Source organism: Acomys minous (assembly GCF_964271855.1).
Source record: "Acomys minous genome assembly, chromosome: 10".
Taxonomy (NCBI): Eukaryota; Metazoa; Chordata; class Mammalia; order Rodentia; family Muridae; genus Acomys; species Acomys minous.
In genome coordinates, this window is record NC_140491.1 from 44,161,354 (window position 1) to 44,177,780 (window position 16,427).

Consider the following 16,427-nt stretch of genomic DNA (forward strand, 5'->3'; position numbering starts at 1 on the left):
CACTTAACTGTGGAGAATGTCCTGTCCATTGGCTAGATCTGGGTCAGGGTTCAATGTTTACTGCACGTATTGTCCTTGGCTGGTGCCATAATTTGAGCAGGACCCCTGGGCCCAGATCTGCTTGTCATAATGTTCTGCTTGTATGTTTCTAGGACCCTCTGGATCCTTCTATTTCCCCATTCTCCCATGCTTCTCTTACCTAAAGCCCCAATAGGATGTCCTCCCCTCTGTCCCACTTTCCTGATAAGTGAAGACTTTCATGGGACATGCTCCTTGGGCTAGTGTCCAGATATAAGTGAGTATATACCACGTGAGTCTTTCTGCTTCTGGGTTAACTCACTCATTGTGATCATTTCTAGTTCAATCAAGCGATACCACATGCTGGAGAGGATGTGGAGAGAGAGGAACACTCCTTCATTGCTGGTGGGAGTGCAAACTAGTGCAACAACTTTGGAAATCTATCTGGCGCTATCTCAGAAAACTGGGAATATGGCTTCCTCAAGACCCAGCTATTCCACTCCTTGGAATATACCCAGAAGAAGCTTCAGCACACAACAGGGACATATGCTCAACCATGTTCATAGTGGCCTTATTCATAATAGACAGAACATGGAAACAGCCTAAGTGTCCCTCAGTAGAAGATTGGATAAAAAAACTGTGGTACATTTACACTATGGAATACTACTCAGCTATTAAAAACAAGGAATTTCCAAAATTTGTGGACCCAGGTTTTTCTTACAAATGAATTTAACAGTAGAGAACAGAAGCCCTGCTCCCTCTGATTGGAGCAAGGCTAGTGTGTTTCCCCCATTTACTCTCTAAATAATATAAGATGTTTATTATTGTCCATATTGGATGAAAATAGTCACTTTTCATATATATTAACAGTATCAAATGTATATTCTTTGAAATATGAAATAAATAAACAATAAAAGATCTTACTATGAATCTTTATTTCACTACACTGTCCTATTGCCTAAAAGGAGTTGCTCCTCTGTTCAAAAGCAAATAAGCTATTTTCTCAGGAAATGCACCAGGAAGGAAATACCACAAGGGTATCTCATGACTAGCATGGCTTTGTGCCCACGGCATTGCTCGAAGCAAGGCTCTGCTTTACATGTTCTTTATCCTTATGCACACACGTGTGTACACACAGAGTCACTTAAGAATACGAAAGTGACATGAAAGGAAATGCACGGTCAAGAGCCTGAGATTTCAAATCACCTCTTTCAGTAGCAACTGTGTTCTCAGCCAACTGCTTTGCTCTTTTGGCCCAACGTTCCCTGTTATAACAATAATTGTTTATACCATGAGGATTAGCTGGGCTAACACATGTGAAACACTTAGTGGCTAACCTATGGCACTGCAGGGTTGACTTCACTTGACTTCAGTGTAAGCCCTGGCTCAAAGCTCTGATAAACTAAGAGGCATTTTGCACCCAGCCTTTCTGGTTTCCCCTCCTGCTGTAAGAGGAAGAATCCATAAGTGAATCTTAACAGCCCTTCTTCATTACAAATCATGCCAGAAGCTCAGCAAAGCACGCCCAGTACCTAGAACTCATCTCTCCTCACATGCCCATTTCTCTAACACCATCAGTATCTTCCCATTACTCATGTTTCCAGGCTGCTTCTTCCCTTAATCTCAGCCAGTCTGATGTAATGCTGTCTTGTCTTAAATGCCTCCTACTCAGCACCGTTTCGTCTGTGTTTTGTCAACAGCAACTTAAGTTCATTGTATTTCGCGCCCAGCTAGAGGACAGAAATAGCTGTGACAGCTATTTTTTCATGACCAGCCCTTTATCATGGCCTCGGCTTGTTCCCCCCATTTTAACCCTAGAATGATAGCTTCCCATTTGGAGAATTGATCTAAACATTATCCTGGAGTGAGTGCTACACCAATCAAGTTCTATACCATTTACAGTCAAGCCGTTAAGAACACGACTCGTGCTGTATTTTCTTGTGCCTCTCTCTGATGCCCATGTGGTATAGATGCCTCTTTGCCAACGAAGCCACTTATGCTGGCCCTTCCAGAAGTCAATCTATGTGCATTCTTGTCTTTCTTCACTCTTACCTCACATGCGCAGAGGCTTTTTCGTTTCCATTGTCTGTCCACTCCATATACGATATGGCTCATTCACCCCTCAACCTCCACCAATGCACAAATGTGCAATGGTATTTCCTGATTTAAAGTGAGGTGGATTTCACAGCATGATGCTCCCCAATCTCTTAGAGCCTTGTCATGGAATATCATGTGTCTGGTAACACACTATAGTCTTTGGGGTTTTGTTGTTGTTGTTAGCAGGAATCATGTCATCATCTCTGATAAATGTCTATTAATTCAGAAGAACCATAACAAGTCTGAGTCCTCAGTCAAAATTTTCATACACGTAAGCTGTCATGGGCCTCTGTCATTTTATTTTCCATCTTCATTGTGGCTGAAAAGTAGTCTGCTTATTTTTTAAGGAAAACCACTGAGAAATAAAAGTACTGTGTTCCCCTTTGGTAAAGTGACAACTCCAGGTGACATTTCTCATAATCTGAATTTCAAAGAATAAAGGTGCCCCACCAGAATACCCAGCATGAGAAAGGCATGAGGGTGTGAATGTCTTCCCAGGCGGTTAGCTTAGAACAACTTAATTTTGTTCATGCAACATGATGTTATGAAAACAAAAATGATATAAGGAATGAATCAGTTGCTATGAAAATGCATTGAGGATGCAAAGCTAAGTGTTTCTTCCTTAATAAAACTATTTCTGGTAAAGAGAGTTAATTGTGGATTAGCTGAAGCAACTGAATTATATGATGCATTAAGCCAAAGGAAAACACTTGAGAGTTGCATTCCATAGTGCATGAGTGCACAGCTCCCATCAGAGCACAGGCAATGTGTCTGCTCCTGTAGCAACTTCCGCTGCCATCTGTGAAATTAACATAAGCATATCGTATGATCTGCTTCACTTTTAAATGAGACAGTTCGTTATTTGGTGATGGAGTCTTAATCTGAGCTTTTATGTTTATAGTAAGGTTTTATAGAAGTATTAAATCAAAGTCACCACGATGGAGCATATGGTGTCACATAAGGTGATGTATTAATTTGCAGCTTCTCAGACAGTCAGAGCTTGTGAGCTCAAAGAGCAGCACCATTCTTCTTAGTTTTGAAAAGAAAAATCCACCAACACCTTTGTAGAAGACTGTATTTCATGTTAAATGGCTAACAAACATGCTTAGAGTGCCATCAGTTCTCAAAGCCTTTGTGTTTGGCAGCTCAAAACAATGAAAATTCTCATAATCATAAGGATTTTCTTTGCTTTAAAAAAAACCTTTGTTATAACTTATAACTAAACAACTGTCATTTTCCTTCTTCCTCAGGGCTTGGCTCAGTATACTTCAGGCTGTAAAGTCAACAGTCAGCGGTGTGCTGGTTTTTTTCATTCCTGAGGGGACAGTTTATGGCACTCTCAGTCTTATGTCTTAAGTCAGCACCAAGGCCAGAAAACAGAGCAGGTGCAGCTTGCAGCTGTTGCTGCTCCCTGCAGGTGTGTTATGAATGTGCTGAGTGAAGGCGCCTACCAGGGCTGTCAGGACTGCTCAAGGTATAGTGCCCAGAAGATTAGAGAGAATGAATCCCTAACTGCCTAAGACAAAATATCAGTGCCCAAAGAGGTTTGCTCATGTGCATCAACACACACACACACACACACACACACACACACACACACACACACACACACCAGAAGCAGGCAGGGAGGGAGATTCTGATGAGCTCACTCATAAAGTCATCTCCACTATATAGGAGAAATATGGCCTTCTACAAAGGTGTTGGTGGGTTTTCTTTTCAAAACTAAGAAGAATGGTACTGCTCTTTAAGCTCACAAGCTCTGACTGTCTGGAAAGCTGCGAATTAATATATTACCTTATGTGACACCATATGCTTCGTTGTGGTGACTTTGAATATACTGGGGCTACTTAGAATCATAGGACTGAACATGGATAGGAACTTCAGGATTCCTAGAGCTTAAGCCTGCTCAACCTAATAATCCACCTTCAAGTGAGAAAATTGAGAAAATGGCTGGCATTTTTGGAAGTCCATTCAACATTTCCTTGGTTTTGTTTTGGCTTTGGTGATTTGTTTTTTGGATCCCTCTCAGCTATGGAAATCCAATTTTATCTTAAGTAGAAATGGTGGCAGCTTCAAGTCTGCATTTCTTAAAATGACATAATAGCCAAGAAACTAATGGAACCCAAGCCCAAGTTGCTAGGTGGAATTTAATGTGGGAAATATGAGTGGGCACACTGTTCGCAGGCTTTCCCAGGGCTTTCCTCCTCCTCTGTTATCTATTGCCTATACATAGATGTGATAGGCAGGGCGGAGGCAGCTGTTTAGAAGCAAGCCTTACTAGGGAGACAAGAGTCAGTGAACCAGTGCCAATATACAGCTATTGGATTTGCATCATGTACAAGCTAAGATAGCCAAGTCAATAAACCTGCCTATAACAGGGTGTCTGGTGCTATTTTACTTGAAAAAAATATGGTTCACAATTTAACGATAAAATAAAGATTCAAATATATAATGGACAGTAGAAAACTGCTTGAGGGAGGTCTCAAGGTGGAAAGATGTTCTGTCATTATCAAAAAAAAGATAAAATATGCCAGCTTGAGAAATGGCTCAGAGTAAGTATCTCTCCTTGAGAGGACCCAAGTACAATTCCCTGAACCCATGTGAGGCAGCTCACATCACCTCTCTCTAATGCCAACACTAAGGAAATATGAAACCTGTAGACTCTGCAGATATTCACACTCACAGGCAAAAACCCATCAACAGACACAAAAACAAACACACAATTAAAAATAATAAAAACACATATTTTAGAAATGTGAAAGGCAGAGTATAAAGAAAAAAATATTTTTCCAAAATCAGGAAGGAAGAAAAGGATGATACATGTCCTATCGCTATGCAGACTAACAAAGAAGAGATGCTGGTGAACACACAACTGAAGCCTCAGCAACAAAAGCAAGTGTGAGTTCACATCTGGGTGGCTCTGAGGCATACTTCTGGAGCAAGGAAGACACTGTGACTGAGCTGCAAGCTCTTGAACAGCCGCATCTTAGCTCTCTGACAGGCATGGGACACACCTCAGTAAGGATCAAAACAGGCTACGCATCACAAATCAACTGGAGCCAAAATGCTGCAGTTCAAATTCCAGCTCTTCTAGTTATTAGCATGTGACCCTGAGAATGCTGCCCAACCCTTCTGTGACTCTTCTTTCTTCTGTAGCTACAAAGTGGGAGTCTCGATAAACAGTTATTGCATAGGATCAGAGTGAGGAATAAAGTCTTCACTTCATGTAAATCACTAAAGCTGGCACGTGGCAAACACTGTAAAGAGTTTGGTACTAATAGTCTATACGCATACATATGGTAGTTTCTCGTGCTATAATCAACATTAATGAACATCAACAAGATAAACCATAAAGACTGGGCACTGGAAGAGAGATTGCGTGGCCTAGGGAAGAAAGAATAAAGAGAAACAAAAGTGACACACACACGAGAAGGGACTACATCATGGCTGAGTGCTGCTCTTGAACTTCCGTAGGATGAGCTTTTCCTTTGTTGATGAACCAAGGGGAGGGGCCAAAGGAAGAGACGGGAATGTCTTCCAAGGGTTCCTGAATCTGAGAAAGATCTTTCCATCATGGACTAACCTTTCCTTCTCTAAAATCAAACAGGACAGACTTGCAGCAGGGGCTATGAGGAACCCAACCTCCTGGGAAGGATAAGATGGATCAGGAGAGGGAATACTCTCCAAAGAGAGCAAACTTCTGGAGGAAGGTGCAGAACACATCTGGGGAGTGCTCTGGGAAGAGAGCACAAGTATGGCAGCCCATAGTCCCAAAGGATGGGCTGTGTACGGGGAAGACTCCTTGACCAAAGAGTCCAGGGTCTGGGGAGAAAGGAAGAGCAGGGAGGAGATCAATGTGTGAGGACTGAAAGCATGTAGCTTCCCCTATGAGTGCTCACCCCTGAAATGGCACTGTATGAACTGGCCATATATTCAGATGCCACTGCCTGTTTTGAAGGGACCTTCTCATCTCCATGAGTAGGAGCAGTCTATGCTAAGCAAAACCAGGACAAATCAAGATAACTCTTTAAAGTGATTCCCACCAGCGGGATCTCATGGCTGGCTCTTTTGTATTAAAATAATAGAGTGTATTAATTATCATTATGTTGCTGTGACCAAAACCAGCTTAGGGAAGGAAGAGTGTCTTTGGCATCTGGTTCCAGAGGGATAAGAGCCCTTTATGGCAAGTAGGCACAGCAGCGGAAGGCAGAAACGGGAAGCTGAAAGATCACATGCCAGTCACATAAAGGAAGTAGACAGAATGTGAAATGGGCTGAGACTATAAACCTTCAAAGCACCCCTCCCACCCCAGTTACACACTTTCCATCATCTCTGTTACCTAAAGGTTCTATAACCTCCCCAAACAGCATCATCAAAAGGGGACCAAGTATTCAAACAGATGAGCTTATGCTTTCTCACTCAAATCACCAGGCAGCTTTACTGTATGCTTTTTACATCTGAACTTGGTTGGGCCTCAGCTCATGAACACAAACAACATTTTTAAGACATCTTCGATTTTGAACGTTAAGGTTAAAGTTATTTTTTTAAATCTGCCTACAAGTATCCTAGAAGACACTTAGGAAACTATAACATGAAGGCTTAGAGGCTGAGAATAAAGCACAAGAACAATATTTAGGAAATAGGGGACAGGTGATTTCCATCACTATATAGCCCTGCTAATGAACCAGAGCTTAAACATTGTAGAGCCAAGTATGTTCCTCGTGATCCAGCTCACCTGTGTATTACTAAACCAGGGCTTCACTGGCACAGGCTGTCACTGTCATCAGATAACATGGATGCTGAGCACCAAGTGATGCTCGGGAAGATTAAAGAGCAAAGCCTGCATTCTCCAGCCATACGCCAGCAGAAGGTGTAATGGGTCAGATTCAAGGAAATTAAACCTGATCAACCAGGTCACTTGGAAGGGAGAGTTAATCACATAGCAAAGATGAGAAGCAGGCCAATCAAAGGCAAAGGCACCAAGGGACAGTGATCGGCATCAGCAAGGTGGGACAAATGGGGGAGGGAGGATGATCCTGGGCATCTGCGATGGAACTACAGAGTATAGTCATTGATGGGAGGTGGTCCACGAGAGAGTGCAAGTCAGAACAGGCCCAAGGTGGATTTAAAAGAGCATGGAAGGACCCTTTGGGAAACCGTGACTAAGACAGTGCCCAAACCTATCAGTCCTTTAGCTTCAGGCTGTGTCTTTAAGTTGCACACAGGGACTACACTGGGGCTGAAAGAAGACAGGGTGTGCTTCTCATGTGGACCATAGAGGTTCTGAAAAGCAAGGTCCACTCAGGGCACAAAAGATAAACCTGGAAAAGAAGCCCATCCATTTCTTCCTTTCTCCTGACACGATCCCTTTCCCTCCCCACCAAGGAGCGAGCAACAGGGTGAGACCTAGTGTCTAGCTAGCAACAGATGGGTGGGTATGTATTGTTAGGAGAAAAGCAGAAACTACTGCTCAGTCCACTTCTGGAAATCTAAGTCCTTATCCTCCCAATTCAATGCATCTAAATCTGTATGTTTTATGAGAACGTGGAACAAAGTTGCAGCTGACACAGCCAAGGTCAGCCTGAAGCAGCCCTCTGGGGGACATCTGTCAGGGTTTTTCTTTGTTACAGCTGGGTGGGGCTGCTTTAGGGGCTGTGGAAGCTGTGAAGCATCTTACATACACAAGAAAGCTTTACATAAACAGGAATTATTAGATCCACAAGGGAAACAATGCCATTTGAGCAAGCCTAGTGAAGGCTCCAAAGCCCAGAGCTGGACCAGGAACATTCAGCGCAGCCATCTTAAGTTTATTCTGCCTGAGGACTTCCTTTCATAGCAACTTTGAAATCTAATTTTTTTTCTCTGCTTGCTCTGCTATTAGGATCTCAGTTGCATTTTTTAAACCAATGCAATCTAATATTTAATACTTCTTTGGCCAAATTTTTCTATACTTCAAGGTCCAAGAGATACCCACATTCTTCAATCTTTTTGTTTTGTTTTGTTTGTTTTTCAAGACAGGGTTTCTCTATGTAGCCTTGGCTGTCCTAGACTCACATTGTAGTCAAGGCTGGCCTCGAACTCACAGCTATCCACTTGTCTGTTTCCTGAGTCCCGGGATTAAAGGCATGTGCCACCACGCCTGGCACATTTTTTTCAGTCTTAAAGTGCTCTTCCTGCTCAGATTGTTACCATGTGTAGGCTCTCTACAGTACATGTGTACAAGTCCCATGAGCTCATCTGATGTCACCTGGCATGATGGTATGTGCAGGTCTGGTTCTGTCAAATTGTGACCACGGAAGTGGACACAGTATGTCAAGGCCACCTCCAGACGCTTTGCTAAGGAAAGTTTTAAATGTCAAAAGCAAAACAGCTTTAAATTTACTGAAATCCTTCATGTTGAAAATATTTCCTAAATTATAACTTGGGTAAAAACCAGCATCAGATTGAAAATAAGAGCTCGTTTTCCACACGCCTCTCAATTGGGGGGTCCCCTGCCACTATATCTTCTGGGCCCTTTGCCATGAGTGATGGTCATCACCACATACAATTCTGTGCGAGTGGTGAAGTCCTGAACTGCAGTTTTTCTGTGCTAAAACTCCATAACCTTTAAATGTTGTGAATAGGTGGTATTCAGAATGGCACTGAAAAGAAGTCAATATTCTAAGAAAAAATAAACTCCAGCAAGTGGCGTCGGGGGAGCAATCCAGGACCTCAGCAAAGCCCGAGCATCCTGTCTTCCTCTGCACATTGTCACCTGTGACCTTCATAGGGCAGGCAGGATGGGATAGTGTTACATCAGTGGCCCTGAGGCTCAGCTTCAGTCGTCCTGGGATCAGCAGGTGTGGTTATTTCGCGTGTTCTGATGCTATTGTGTCGCAGGGCCTTACTAGTTCTAGATACGTTTTCCCTCCAAGAGTGGCCAGATGGAAAAGTCCTCTTACAAAGTCATTCTGCAAAGCAAACCAACTGATGCACTGCCCACCATTCTATCTCTGCCCCATTGGGACTCCATAATGATCTATGCCCCATATCATGTGCTCTGCCTTATCTTATGCCCAACTGAACTGTGTCACCTGTTTTCAGTAGAAACACTGAAAGCCCTTGTACACATTTTCTGATGTTATTAACTGTTTGTAGGATGACACTCATGATCTCCCATATGGCCTGTGTGGCCCCAACTTTTGGGAGATTTGAGTAACACGTTATTTTTTCAAGGGTGCTGCTTCCTTACCTGTAGGAGGTCTGAGCAAGCAACAGGGTGAGACCTAGTGTCTACATAGCAGCAGAAAGGTGGGCATGTATTGTTAAGGGGCCTTCTCTGATTATTGGGTGCATGTGGGCTGTGCTTAGATCCAGCAAAAGAAATAATACATACATGGTAGGAAGGAGGATAGCAGTGGGATACTATATATGGGCAAAAAAGTCAGTGGCACAAACTGAGGCAGGGAGATATCCCTGTTCCTTGGATCTGCCCCTACAGAGTCAGGGGCAGGAAGGCTAGGGATGAGAAGAATGAGCCCTCTGCTCCTTGCAGAATATTACTGATGAGCACTTCCCTTTATTTCCAAGGATGGAGAAGAGGGGGAAAGGACCCTACATCAGTTCCTCTTTTCTACATCAATTTCACATGGTGTCACCGATTCCTAGGAACAGACATCCAGAAGCAATGCCTTATGGTTTTATCACAACAGTATTTGCATGGGTTTATGTTTTATAGGCTCGTTTGTCACAGGAGAACACAAACTGCATTCTTAAAAACTATACTCATTTCAGTGTTCTATGGTTTATACCACAAGCCTGGTTTTGTTTATACCCACCAGCAATTCAGCCACAACCTACAACTGCATTACCAGGACCACAATTTAGAATGGGTAGACACTGCTAAGACCACAGAGGATTTCGGCTAGTGGATGGCTCTTCCTGTGGGCTTCTTCACCCTGACGCCTGTGGCCAACTAGAGCAAAGAAGCAAAAGGCAGGCAGCTGAACTTGAATATAAATCATCAGACAATCAAGAGCAGGCTATAAAGTTTTATACAAGCATTCATAAAAGTTAGAGAGCGTGGAGTGTTTTTTTTCCTGATGATACTTAGTAAAGGTAAGCAGAGCACATAGTGACAAAAGCTTCTAACAGGTTCATCTCCCAAATGAGTGCTCATAAGAATAAGAAACAGGAAGTTGAGCCCTCCCTATCCCACACTGCTTCACTTGGAGCCACTAGAAACATGTCAGTTACCCTTCACATGCTATTTCCATCCTGAGTGATATGGTTTCCATCAAGTAAAGGTCGCTGCACATTACATAGGTGTGCATACACAGCAAGTACATATAACTGCCAAGAATGTTGCTTAATTCTGACCTAAAAACATCAAATGAAAGTGAAAAGATTTATCAACATAAAGTACTCTCTTATTCTATAGACAGAAAGAGAATGGAGTTAGATGGAAGGGAAAAAGGGAGGAACTGGGAGGAAGAGAGAAAGGGGAGGATGTAATCATGATAGGGTGTATGCTAAAATAAACTATTTTCGATAGGAAGGGAAAGGACTACATTGCTCTCTATAAAACTTATGATTAAACAATCTAAAGGAATTTAGAAAATCATTCAATGGAGCTACAGAGATTGCCCAGTAGTCAAGAGCTCTTACTGCTCTGTTAGAATACCAGAGTTTGAATCCCAGCACCCACACTGGATGGCTCACCAAAACCTGTTAACTACAAGTCCAAGGGATCCAATGTCTCTTGCAGCTTCCATAAACACCTAAACATATCCTCAACACACACACACAAACACACATACACACACACACACACACACATACACACACACACCACTTACACAAATACACACACATAGCACTTACACAAGTAGAAAATGAAAAAATTATTTAAGCATTCCAAAATACAAGAGCTATAACAAGATATAAAATGGTCACAAAAACTCATAAGAAAATAATTAATCTTCCAATGAGTAAATGAAAGGAAGATATGGAGAGATGATTAATGGAAAAGAGATCTAATAGGTTTATAAACACAGAAAAAAAGATGTCTTTAGGTCTTCATCAGCCAAAACGGATAGAAATCACCATGACCCCTTTAGCCTCCTATGCTGTCAGACACCTTTCTAGGCATACATCTTGTGATATAGCTGGCATTCTGACATAATCTGTGGGCGAAGTGTAGAGTGGTACCACCTTCTGACGAAGCACTCTGTGAGCAAGCAGGGAGGTCATTTTTCCTCTACACTTTATCGGGACCCTACAATCATCTTCCCCTCACTTTTTTTTGTCAAAACAATGAGGGCACAGTGCCTCCTGGGAAAAAGGAAGCAAGATGTTTTAAAGAAACGGCCTGGGAATTGCTGTGTCTTTGACTTGATAATTATAGTTATTTGAACTGGCCCTAAGCTTCCAGGCCCTTCAGGAGGTGTCAGGAGGAATTAACTGGACCAAACCGTTTGGAAAGAGCCTTTATTCCAACAGGATATCCTGCTGCTGAGTTGACCAGAACACTGAAACAGACAGAGACTCAGTACCTGCTCTTGATGTGCTGAGGGGGCCCAAGACACCGGAAGCTGCCTTCCACCATTATGGCCAGCCTGGTACACAGAGCCTCACACTCTTCCATGCTGCAAGGAAATAAACAAGTAGAAATGAGCCATGTCCTAAAGTTATGAGCCCTGTTCAAGCTTTAGATATAAAAAGGGAGGGGCAAAAATACCATTGGTTCTATGTGTTACTACAGAACACTCATGAAAATGTAATAACTTGTTTTTAAAATTCCTAAGATTTTATTTAGGTAGCCAATTATACCATTAAATTGCTAACATCTATGTGTCTTTAAAAAATAATCAGTAATAAAAAAATACAGGGAGCAAAGATGGCAACGATAAAGACTAATGGTGTCTGATCTGCAGGGAGGAGACCACAGACGCTACTGGGAGCCACGGACCTCGGAAGCTGGGGATAACTGGAGGAGAGAGATCCACACAGTGCGGACCATGGATGAGTCAGATATCCAGTCATCCAGTGCCCCATGGAGGATGGCAGACCAGTCCCCAGAGCCTGGACAGGACCCAGCCTGCAAGCTGCGAGTTGTGAGCTGCAGCCTTACTTGGCAGTGCCAACTTCATACTTTGGACTGAAATCCCTGCAGGGAAGCATCAGAGCTTCTGGCCTAGGGAAATCTCAGGGAAACAGGTAGATCAGTCCTTAGAAACCCCTACCTGCCCCATGCCCATCCTCAGAAAGCCCAGGTGCCACATGGGGACCCAGACGGTTGCAGGCACATTGCCCAGCCACAGCAGCGGGGTCTGAGACCGGAAAACTCCACCCTAAAGGGACAAACTACAACCAAAATTAAATGGAAAAGAAATAACTACCCCGTCACAAAAACACAACCACACAAATTCTCTACTGCAACCAACATCAAGGGTCTTAACAGTCACTGGTCATTAATATCTCTCAACATCAATGGTCTCATTTCTCCAATGAAAAGACACAGACAAACTGAATGGCTGCATAAACAAGATCCAACATTCTTCTGCATTCAAGAAACACATCTCAGCCACAAGGACAGACATTACCTCAGGGTAAAAGGCTGGAAAAAATATTCCAGCAAACAGACATATGAAACAAGCTGGTGTAGCCATTTTAATATCTAATAAAATAGACTTCAAACAAAATTTAATCAAAAGGGATGAGAAGGACACTTCATACTCATCAAAGGCAAAGTCAACAAAGATGACACTACAATTTTGAACATCTACACTACCAATGCACATTTGTAAAAGAACTATTAACAAAGCTTAAACTACACATCGATCCCCACACATTAATAGTGGGAGACTTCAACACCCCACTTTCACTGAAGGATAGGGCATTGAAGCAGAAACTAAGCCTAGAAATATCAACAATAACCAATGTCATGAATCAAATGGATCTAACAGATATCTACAGAACTTTTCACCCAAACACAAAAGATTATACCTTCTTCTCAGCACCCCATGGAAACTTCTCCAAAACTGATCACATAGTAGGCCACAAAGCAAGCCTCAACAGATGGAAGAAGATTGAAATAATACCTTGTATCCTATCAGATCACCATGGTCTAAGGCTGGACTTCACAACAACAGAAATAACAAAAAGCCTACACACATGGAAACTAAACAACTCTCTACGTAATGACACTTGGGTCAGGGAAAAAATAAAGAAAGAAATTAAGGAGTTCCTGAAATTCAATGAAAATGAAGGGACAACATACCGTATCTGTGGGACACATTGAAAACAGTGCTAAGAGGAAAATCCATAGCATTAAGTGCCTTTATAAAGAAATTGGGAAAAAAAGAGGCAGAAACACCCAAGAGGAGAAGATGTCTGGAAATAATCAAACTCAAGGCTGAAATCAGTAAATTAGAAACAAAGAGAACAACTCAAAGAATCAACAAAACCAAGAGCTAGTTCTTTGAGAAAATCAACAAGATAGACAAAATGTTAGCCAAACTAACTAAAAGGCAGAGAGAAACTATCCAAACAACAAAATCAGAAATGAAAAAGGAGACATAACAACAGATGTTGAAGAAATACAAAGAATCAGAAGATCCTACTTCAAAGGTATATATGCCACAAAATTTGAAAATCTAAGGGAAATGGACAATTTTCTTGATTGATTCTAATTGCCAAAATTGAATCAAGGTCAGATAAACAAACTAAATAATCCCATTTCCCCTATACAAATAGAAGCAGTAATTAATAGTCTCCCAACAACAACAACAACAACAACAACAACAACAACAACAAAGCCCAGAAACAGAAGGTTTCAGGGCAGAATTCACTAGAGCTTCAAAGAAGAGCTAATACCATTACTCTACAAACTACTCCAAAAGATAGAAATGGATGGAACATTATCAAACTCATTCTATGAGGCCACAGTCACTTTGATACCTAAACCTCACAAAGACCCAACAAAGAAAGAGAATTTCAGACCAATTTCTCTTATGAACATCGATGTAAAAATACTTAATAAAATACTCACAAACAATAAAAGAATACATCAAAGATATCATTCACCATGACCAGGTAGGCTTCATTCCAGGCATGCAGGGATGGTTTAATATATGGAAATTTATCAATGTAACCCACCATATAAACAAATTGAAGGGAAAAAAACACATGATCATCTCCTTAGATGCAGAAAAAGCGTTTGACAAAATCCAACACCCATTCATGTTTAAAGTTTTCGAGAGATCAGGGATTCAAAGCACATATCTAAACATAATAAAGGCTATATACAGTAAGCAATTAATCAACATCAAATTAAATGGAGAGATACTAAAGAAAAGTCCTCTAAAATTGGCGATCAGGCAAGGCTGCCCACTATCCCCATCTCTTCAAAACAGTTCTTGAAGCTCTAGCTGGAGCAATAAGACAACAAAAGGAGATCAAGGGGGCCCAAATGGGAAAGGAGGAAGTCAAATTATTCCTATTTGTAGATGACATGATAGTGTACATAAGCGACCCCCAAAATTCCACTAGAGAACTCTGAAAGCTGATAAACAACTTCAGCAAGTTGGCTGGATACAAAATTAACTCAAAAAAGTCAGTAGCCTTCCTACATAAAATGACAATCATGCAGAGGAAAATTTAGGGAAACTACACCCTTTACAATAGCCACAAGCAATATAAAATATCTAGGAATAACTCTAACCAAGCAAGTGAAAGACTTGTTTGAAAAAAATTTTCAAATCTCTGAAGAAGGAGACTGAAGATGACATCAGAAGATGGAAAGATATCCCTTTTTCATGGATTGGGAGAATTAACATAGTAAATATGGCCATCTTACCAAAAGCAATTTACAGATTCAAGGCAATCCCTATCAAAATACCTATACAATTTTTTAAAGATAGTGAAAGATCAATTCTCAACTTCATATGGAAAAACAAAAAAACCCCAAATAGCTAAAACAATCCTGTAAAATAAAAGATCCTCTGGAGGAGTCTACATACCTGATCTCATGCTGTACTACAGAGCAACAGTAATTAAAACAGCATGACACTGGCATAGCAATAGGATGGTTGATCAATGGAATCAAATCAAATACCCAGAAATAAATCCACACACATATGGACACTTGATTTTTTACAAAGAAGCCAAATCTATTCAATGATAAGAGGATAGCATCTTCAACAAATGGTGCTTGTCTAAACTGGATGTCCACATGTAGAAAAACACAAGTAGACCCATATATATATATATATATCACCATGCACAAAACTCAAGTCCACATGGATTAAAGACCTCAACATAAAACCAGAGACACTAAATCTGTTAGAAGAAAAAGTGGGGAAGAGCCTGGAACTCATTGGCACAGGAGACAACTTCCTGAACAGAACACCAATAGCCCAGGCCTTAAGGTCAACAATTAATAAACGGAACCTCACGAGGCTGGGAAGCTTCTGTAAGACAGAAGACACTGTCAACGGAACAAAGTGACAACCTACAGACTGGGAAAAGATCTTCACCAACCCTACATCTGACAAAGGTCTAATATCCAAAATATATAAAGAACTCAAGAAATTAAACACCATCAAACCAAATAACCCAATCAAGAAATGTGGCTCAGAACTAAACAGAGAATTCTCAACAGAGCAGTATTAAATGGTTCAGAAACACTTAAAGAAATGCTCAATGCCCTTAGTCATCAGAGAAATGCAAATCAAAATGACCCTGTGATTCTATCTTACTCCCATCCAAATGGCCAAGATCAAAAACTCAAGTGACACCACATGCTGGCGAGGATGTGGAGAAAGGGGAACATTCCTTCATTGCTGGTGGGAGTGCAAACTTGTACAACTAGTTTGGAAATCAATCTGGTGCTTTCTCAGAGTACTGGGAATAGGGCTACCTCAAGACCCAGACATAGCACTCCTTGGAATATACCCAGAAGGTGTTCTACCAAACAACAAGGACATATACTCAACATGTTCATAGCAGCCTTATTCATAATAGCCAGAACCTGGAAACAACCTAAATGTCCTTCAGTCGAAGAATGGATAAAGTAACTGTGGTACACTTACACTATGGAATACTACTCAGCTATTAAAAACAAGAAAATCCTTAATTTTGTGGGCAAATGGATGGAACTAGAAATGATCATATTCAGTAAGTTAACCCAGACTCAGAAAGACTCACATGGTATATACTCACTTATAATTGGACACTAGCCCAACAGGGATGTCCCCTGAAAAGCTTCACTTATCAGAAGATTGAGATAGGTGTGGGGACCTCATATTGGGACTCTAGGTGAGAGAAGTACA

General features: G+C 41.4%; 1 protein-coding gene across 1 annotated transcript in view; it reads right to left on the reverse strand.

Moving 5' to 3' along the window:
* The window catches only part of ABCA13 (ATP binding cassette subfamily A member 13), a 418,312-nt gene that overhangs the window by 24,093 nt on the left and 377,792 nt on the right, over window positions 1–16,427 (reverse strand). Inside the window, exon 59 of the mRNA XM_084798070.1 lies at window positions 11,649–11,741. Within this exon, the coding sequence (XP_084654196.1) occupies window positions 11,649–11,741 (93 nt within the window). The remainder of the gene's footprint in view (window positions 1–11,648; window positions 11,742–16,427) is intronic.